Source organism: Elephantulus edwardii, unplaced genomic scaffold, assembly GCF_000299155.1.
Source record: "Elephantulus edwardii isolate Elephantulus edwardi_28Jun2011 unplaced genomic scaffold, EleEdw1.0 scaffold00006, whole genome shotgun sequence".
NCBI lineage: Eukaryota > Metazoa > Chordata > Mammalia > Macroscelidea > Macroscelididae > Elephantulus > Elephantulus edwardii.
In genome coordinates this window covers 450,841-459,401 of record NW_006399756.1, presented here as the reverse complement: position 1 = coordinate 459,401, position 8,561 = coordinate 450,841, and the positions used below count along the sequence as shown (strand labels likewise).

The window sequence follows — 8,561 nt, the reverse complement described above, 5'->3', positions numbered from 1 at the left end:
CCCTGTGAGCACAGGGTCCACAGGTGCAGTGAGCTCAGATGGGGCATTTGCAGCCAGCCTTGCTACTCCTAAAGGCCAAGGTATCAGCCCCTCTCTTGACTTCAGTGCCTCAAGGCTCCCCACATACCTGAAGGACCTTTCTGAGGTCTCCAGGGCTCCCTTGCTGGGAGAGCCTACGTGCCTCTCACCTCTGGCCACCACTATATTTGGTCCCCCTCCATCTCTGGATGCACACCCTCTCTTCTGCAGGCCTCCCCAATCTGCTTCTTCCCAGAGCTGTCAATTCTTAGATGGCCCTGTGTCCAACATGTCACCTGCCCAGCTCACCCGAGAGCCTGGCCCAAGGGCAGTGCACTTCACTCCTCAGTGTTCACTCCAGAGCAGCCTTCCCTCTGGGCTTCAGGGCACTGCCGTGCCCCCTGTGCTGGCCATTCACCCTCCCTCAAACCTGAGACCCTTCCCTTTCCACCCACCCCTCCTTCTCTCTCTGTCCTCTCCTCCCATGGCCCCTGCCCCTCACTGCCCCTGAACAGAGGCAGGCAGCTGCACTCTGAACAGGACACAGAGGGCTTGCTAGGCAGTGCCCCCCCCAGAGGGCCAAGATGCCTTCTCAGATCACCAGCACCACTGTAAACAGTACTTAAGATTCATAACAAACGTTATTTTGTGAGATACCAGAAACCCTACACAAAACAGGAACAAAACTCTAACTGTAAGGCTACCACCCAGAGTGCATGGTAAAGGTAGGTGGTCCATGTGTGCACACGTGCTTCGTGTGTGTGTTTATACATGTGTGCGTGCTGTACTTGTGTGTACAGTGTATGTCTATGCACGTGTGTACTGCGTTTGCACATGTGTGTCTGTGAATACATGTATTTATAAGGGAGTATTGCATGAACATATTTTGTAGGTTTACATGTGTGTAGGTGACGTGTGTGTGTGGTGTGTGTGTGCGTGCACGCACATGCACATTCCAATTGCACACATATAGCTCACCCTACTAAGCTCTGGGGGCTTAGTGCTAAGGAGCCACACTGCAATCCCAAAGGCACGGGGTTTGAATCCACTAGCTGCTCTGCGGGAGAAAGATAGGCATTTACTGCCTCTGAAAACCTGCTGGGGTCAGCTGTGAGTCAGTTCTGACTTGATAGCACATAACAAAAACGACATGGCTTGCTGGACACTGGCTCCCCACCCATGCCCACTGTGGGTCACCCTGATGGAGTGTCTGTCTCCAGGCCCATGGTTCCCCAGCACGCTGTTCCTGGGCTTTCCCCAGTGAATGCTGGTGCCTATGTAACCACCTCCCCTCCGGAGCCACACAGTGAGGAGGGTAAGCACAGGCTGACGTGCTTGTCACTCACCTAATCTGTGGGGAACCCTGTTATGTGAGCTTAACAAGTGAGCCTATGCTTACAGATGAGGTGCAGCCGTGTGAAAATGTGAAACTGCAGACTAGTCAGTAAGCACAAGTGAACCCCTGCTCCTCTCCTCCCTGGGTAACTGCCTGATGCCTCCCAGGGCTGGTTCCAGCAGCTGTGATGGCCTCACTTAATGGGGCTAGGAGAGGTAGGCCCAGCTCACCAGTGGGCATAGCTTGGGTCTGTCCTGGGTGGAGGTGCCCCTGCACTAAGCTGGGCCCTAGTGGATGACACAGGACTTTATCTGTATCAGTTTCTCCAGGTCTCACAGGGCCTGACAAAGCAGCTTGGAGTAAACGTTTATGGAATGACAGTGGATGAGGGGACAAAGAATGGTGGGTGGATGGATGCATGAGTGGATGGATGGACAATGGAAGAGCAGACGGTGCATAAACGGATGGAAAGGCAGGCAGATGAACAGATGATCGGAAGGAGGCAGAAGGTCAAAGAACCAGACCCAAGATGCGGCCTGGTGAACGTGCACAGAAAACCTACCTTTTGATTTCTGTACTTTTGTGCCCATGAGCCCCAGCACCAATCTCACACCTCCCTCAACAGAAACATAGCCAAGGTGGTGAGCCAGGTGCACGCCTTCCAGGAGAACCCCTACACATTTGCCCCTGACCCCAAGCTCCAGTCGTTCCTCAGGCAGAGAATTGCATGCTTCAGCGGGGCTGACATCTCCATACTGGCGGCGGACAGCAGGGCCAACGTGCACCAGCTCACCAGCGAGAAGCATTCACGCAAGATCCAAGACAAACTCAGGAGGATGAAAGCAACGTTCCAGTGATGTGGATGGGGGTGTGGGTGTGGGACTCCAGGTCAGGCAGAGTCTGTGAGGAGGGGACAGTGGGATAGTGCCCTGTCCCCAAGGACAGTAACAGCCCTGCCCTCCAACTCCAACAATATGCCCTTGACTTTCGACTGGCCACTCCCTGAAGTGCACAAGGAGGGAGAGCCAGACACAGTGGATGTGGCTTCTTTACCCTGCGCCATAAGCCAGGGAGCGGGGACTTGGAGAGATGGCGCAGGTGGGGCAGAAGGCAGCCCAGAAACAGAGCCAGAGTGAGCTGTGGGGGAGCCTGGGAGCTTCTGCCAGAATTAAAGGGGAGACAGCTGTCAGAAACCCAGAGCCCACCTGGGAATTTGAGGCACACGTCTCACCTATTTTTGAGTGAGCCAGTCCCCTCAGATCTCTGGCTCACTAAACAGAGTCTGAGACTGGCCTCACATCAGCCTGAAGGACAATCAGTCCTGCATTCAGGACTCTACCTACTTCTGACTGGACACATTGACCCCTGGCTACTTGGGTTCCAAAACCTCTTCCTGGATCTGTAAGGTCCCCACAGCCCTGGCTCACAGGCTCAGGTGCCCACGCTGGGAGCTAAATCACCCTCCACCCAGATTCCTCCTTGTCACTCCGACCTAGACTGCTCCCAGGGGGGGAAACAGCACAGGCAAAGGCTCAGTTCTCCGGAAAATGGCCAAAGCAGAGGCATGGCCTCGGGGTCCACGTCCTGCACACATGGCCTCCCCAAGTGGTCAGACGAGGAAACAGCTTCCCTGGCAGGACATGGACTAAGCACAGCCCAAGAGAAGGTCATTTGCCTGTTCTGGCCTCGTCTGCCACTGGAAGGCTAGCTCGGTGCCACCCCAGGCACTGGCAGCTCTCAGTCACCATGCTGATTACTCCAGAACTGCTCTTGGCATTTTCTAGAAAAAAGTGCTTCCTCAGCACAGCCAGCTAACGTGGGTTCTGAAAACATCACTTGTGTCAAAGCTGCTTGTCAATGTGCAGAACTGTCCCGCACTGCCCACTCAGACCTAACCAGCCCACGTACTCTAAGTTCAGATCCCACCCTCTCCCAGCCTTCTGCAAGGGTCATCTGGACACTCAAACTTCGTATTGCAGAGAGCTTTGCAGCCTGGATGGTGTCTGTGTCCAACGTAGGCCTCCCATCCCTGGGTCCCTGGCTCCGGCTTCAGTGCACCGACTGCATGCTTCCTGCCGTACGATTTCTAAATAAATCCATTTCTACCCACCATGTAACACGCTCCCTCTGCTCTTGGGACAGACATCACCAGCAAGCAGACCATCCCAGGGGCCAGGGCTGGAGGCACAGAAGGAGCACTCAGCTGCCCCTTGTTCTAAGTCGGCCCCGAAGAAGAGCATGACCCAGGTCACACAACTCGACCCCAACCCACCCCTCGATCCACAACCCAACCCCAGCCAGCACCCTATATCACATGTAGGCTCCCCTAATGTCCAACAGCCTGCTGATAAGACAGAACCAACTACACCCTCTGCTTACAAGGGCACTGGGGTGAGAGGGGGTGGCAGGCACAGAGAGCAGGTTCAGCAGGGGAAGGGGGCATTGTGCACGAGGTGCCATGTCTGGCTTTGGGCAGGTATTTCCACACAGGTTGGCATGACCATCAGCACCACTAGCACCACCTCTGGTGACCTGAGTGGCTGACCACTGCACTTTCCATTCTGCTCAGAGGCAGCTCAGAAGAAAGGACATCAGATGCTGAAATCCTGAGGAGCACAGTTCTGTGCTAACACAAGTCGTGCAAGAATCAGGACTGGTTCTCATAACAGAGTTGTTGGCCCCACAAAAAGAGGGCTTGGGACCAGCTATCTGATGTTTCTAAGGAAGAGCAGTTACTGCCACTAACAAATTATTATGGGTGTGGGACAGAAGTAAATTTTAAAAAACTGAAAAAAGGGGGGGAGAAGTTGGACTTGTACACCAATGTTCGTAGCAGTGTTATTCACCATCACAAGAACATGGAAACAATCCAAATGTCCAACTACAATCAAATGGATGGAGAAATTATGGTACATTCACACGATGGAATACTACGCAGCACGCAGGAACAATGATTTTGTAAATCACTGCCTAACTTGAGAGGAACTGGAGAGCATTGTGCTAAGTGAACTCAGTCCCATAAGGACAAATACGGCATAAGACCATTATTGGAGAACATGTATGAGAATCCAAAGAGGGAGAGGGGGGACACAGAGGGGTGAAAAGGGCAGGAAACAGGAGGTTAATCATAGGATTGCACAATTTGATGGGTGGAGAGAGAGGTGGGTAAAGGAAATGGGAAAGATCCGGTGTAAAAAAACAATGTATACAAACTCTGTAAGGAAACCAGTATAATGTTAAAAAATTAAAGCAGATTGCAATGTGCTATGAAGCAAGTTACAAAGGTAGAAACATTTAATATTTAAAAAACGTTTTCAGATTATATTTGCCTACTGGCTGATATTTTTATAAAAAAATATATTTAATATTAAAAAATGTTGGAAACAGGAATACCATCTAACCGAGCAATGCCACTACTCGGAATACACCCTAAGGAGACCAAAGTCATGACTCAAACTATATGCACATCCATATTTATTGCTGCTTTATTCACAACAACAAAGAAATACATACAACCCCAATGCCCATCAACAAATCAATGGATAGAAAAACTATAGTACATTCACAATGGAATATTGTGCAGCATTAAAAAACAATGAACATATAAAACATTAAACAACATGGGAGAGCCTGGACAACTTTATGCTGAGGAAAATTCCTCAGTCACAAAAGGAAAAATGCTGCATAACACTACTGTTATAAAACAGGACACAAATGACGGAGGTTGGGGAGAGAACAGGGAAAGAGTGGAAGATCCACAGAGAAGGTCCTGGTCAAGCTCTGAAGCTCAACAACATCAAGAGAGGACACAAACGCCTTGTTTGTATCCATTTGGTTTCTAATAGTGCTGAGGAAGCCTGATTTGAAACCATTTTTCTGGGTGATTCCAAAGTGGTGGCCTCACATGCCGGTTGGAGAAGAATGGGGGATCAGCCCCAGCTGTGACTTGCAGCTCAAGTTCTGGTGTAGTGCAGCGGGGCCTACTGCTGTTTCGTGTACTCAAGTCCTCAGCTAGTGTCACAGGAGCATGAGGTAAAGACACAAACACAGGAGGAAAACCTTGAGCTTCTTTTTGTAAAATACCTCTAAGCAAAAACAAGATACAATGGAACAGATTTAGAAATGCCCTCCCAGCAAACAGTATCCTAGAATCCAGCAGGCACAGCCACTGTCCTCAGAAAAAGTTAAATTCAAACACAAGAAGATGTGCCTCCACTCACAGATAGCTGAGGGGAAGTAATGATGGTGCCTGCAGGCTCAGGGCCTTGGCCACTGGCTGGGGTCCTCTGCCAAAGTGACCATGTGTCAAACCATTTGGCTAGATCTAGGAAGGCTGGACATCAGTCACACTTGACACTAGGCCCCAGCATAGACACAAGGGCATGTTCACAAGACACATACAAGAATCTGCAATGTCTTTACCCTAAACAGCCCCCAACTGCAAGCACATCAATCCCATCAACAGAGCTGGGTGACCCTGGTGTTTTATGCAGGGGCACTTCGAGGGAAGGCTGGATAACCAAATCCTTTCCAGTGAGCACACCTGAGTGACCTGACCCCTCATCCCTCACCCCAAATTCCGAAGTGACAGCGTCCCTCGCTCCTGGAGGCATTTTGTGGGTGGTTCTCTGCTCTTCAGGCTAATGGGCTAGCTCGTGCCAAATTAACAGAACATCCTTACAACAAAATGTGTGTGAATACTGAACAAATTTTCTCTGTAATTTTCATTCAAATAGACATTTCTGTTGTTATTATGTGCTGTCAAGTCGCTTGGGACTCACAGTGACCCTATGGGCCTTCCTTTCCTGCACTGTCCCTCCGCCCTCCCAACCATGATGTCCTTCTCCAAGGACTGATCCCTCCTTGCAACATGCCCAAAATTGTCAGATGAAGCTTCAGAATCCTTGCCTCCAAGGGTCTCACCCTCTCTAGGATGAACCTGTTTGTTCTCCTAGCAGTCCATGGTATATTCAATACTCTTCTCCAGCACCACAGCTCAAAGGCATCAATTCTTCTATCATCCCTCTCACTGTGCAGCTTTGTGATGTATAGCAAGTAATTGTGAAGATTACGGACTGGATCAGGTGCACCTTAGTTTCCAGACTGACAATGTTCCTCTTCAGTACTCTGGAGAGGACCCTGACAGCTGACTTTCCCCATGCAATTCATCTTTTGATTTCCTGGCTGCTGGTACCAAGAGTGTTGATTGTAGAGCCAAGCAAACTAAAGCTGTTAACAATCACAATCTCAATCTCTTCACTGTCTATCATGATGCTGCCAATCTGCCCTGTGGTGAGAATCTTTGTTTTCTTGATGTTGAGCTTCAATGAATTCATATTTTAAGGCTGCAGTCCTTGACCTTCTGCAGCAAGCACTTCAGGTCCTCCTCAGTTTCAGCAAGCAAGGTTGGAATTTTTGTTTTTAAAAAGTAGCCATACAAAAGTAAAAACCAAAAACAAAAAAAACCACCCCAAATTTATCAACAAAGTTAAAAGACATCCACAGACTAGGAAAAAAATTTCAGGAACCTTGTACCAGGTGTATTATCCAAAACACACACAATAGTTTTACAGCTTAGCAACAAAAAAGGTAACTCAATAAAAAATGGGCACAGGAGACAAGATATTCAATGACGCGTGAAAACAGTCATTGTTTCAAGACAACACGCAGAGAACTCCCAAGGGCTTCCCGTCAAGAATTTCCATGGAAATGGATCTTTTCTCTCTCAATGTGCCTGGTGCCTTTGAACCTCGGCTTTCCTTTTACAGCTGAGCGGGCCACCAAGGCTCTTTCATCGCTAATTAGCTTCATCACCACGACCCATTGGCAAAGAAGGCAAAGAAATGCTGAAAAACAAAGTGCTCATTCCCACAAGACTGGCAATGATCAACATCGAAAACAATTGTGGAGAAACTAGGACACTACCACGGATGTGGGAACCTAAAAGAGCATAGCTCCTGTACCACCAGTGATAACTCCTCAAAAAGTTGCAAAGTGGACTTCCACCGGGCCCCCAGAAGGGAACGCAAGAGCCCAAACCAGGCACGCGCGCAGTGCAGCGACGGGAGGGCCAGCGGACGCGTCTGCACCGGACAGACTGCGGAGCGAAAGAAACTTCGCCACTCACACCAACCTGCGAAACATCACCGTGGGCAAAACAAGTCAACACCACTGCGAGGTCTGTCCACGTGAGACAACACAGAGAAGAAGCCGGCGATTAGCAGCCGCCGGGGACAGAGAGAACCCGACAGTCGTGAGAGGGGCATTAAGGGAATGTTAGGGTGGGTGAATATTGGGGGAGGAGCCGTTACTATTTCACAATATGGAAATGTAATTAATGGCACGGTACTGGAGAGGAAGAATCTGCGCCAACGAATACTTGGTGCGCGTCACGGTTTACTCACTACGCTGTGCTGCGAGGTTCTTCGAAGTGAAAACCTTTCTCACCAGGCCACGAAAGTGTGCAGGGTCTTCTCACCAGGCCACGAAAGTGTGCAGGGTCTTCTCACCAGGCCGGCGCAGGTCCGGCTCTTCCTCCATCTGGGGAGAAAGAAGACCATCTCTACCTGGAGCCCCAGAGAGGGGGGCGGGGCGTAGGCGGGCCGGGGGACAGAGGTGGGCGGAGCGTAGGCGGGCGGTGGGAGGCGGGGGCGGGCGGGTCGTAGACGCGGCCCGGGGGGCGCCCAGGCGGCCGTGCAGGTGCTCAGAGCGCGTGTGGGTGGCACGTGCGGCCTGCGCTGCAGTTTGCGACCCTGTGTCCCTGCTCCACCGACGGGATGCTGCTCCGGCCCCGACGGCCAGCCCCGCCCGTCCCGCTCTCGAACCCGGAGCCATCGTCGCCAGCCAGCCCAGACCCCGAGCCTTGGCCGGCCGAGGACGCCCCGGGGACCCCGCCCGGTGAGCTGGCGGCGCCGGTGTCCCCCGTGTCTCCCGGCTCGGCCCAGCGCACGCCCTGGAGCGCCCGGGAGACGGAGTTGCTGCTGGCCACGTTGCTCGAGCCGGCCGTGTGGCGCTCGCTGCTGCTGGACCGCCGCCAGGCGCTGCCGACCTATCGCCGCGTGTCGGCCGCGCTGGCCCGCCAGCAGGTACGGCGCACGCCCGCGCAGTGCCGTCGCCGCTACAAGTTCCTCAAGGACAAAGTTCGAGACGCGGAAGGCCAGCCCCCGGGGCCCTTCGACGCGCAGATTCGGGAGCTCATGGCGCTGCT

General features: G+C 51.9%; 2 protein-coding genes across 2 annotated transcripts in view; both read left to right on the top strand.

The window, feature by feature from the left end:
* Nucleotides 1-2,211, top strand: part of KNDC1 (kinase non-catalytic C-lobe domain (KIND) containing 1) — a 48,948-nt gene extending 46,737 nt beyond the window's left edge. The window contains exon 30 of the mRNA XM_006880117.1: nt 1,980-2,211. Coding sequence (XP_006880179.1) covers nt 1,980-2,211 — 232 coding nt within the window. The remainder of the gene's footprint in view (nt 1-1,979) is intronic.
* Nucleotides 2,212-8,130: 5,919 nt separating this feature from the next.
* Nucleotides 8,131-8,561, top strand: part of UTF1 (undifferentiated embryonic cell transcription factor 1) — a 1,174-nt gene continuing 743 nt past the window's right edge. Inside the window, exon 1 of the mRNA XM_006880116.1 lies at nt 8,131-8,560. Within this exon, the coding sequence (XP_006880178.1) occupies nt 8,131-8,560 (430 nt within the window). The remainder of the gene's footprint in view (nt 8,561) is intronic.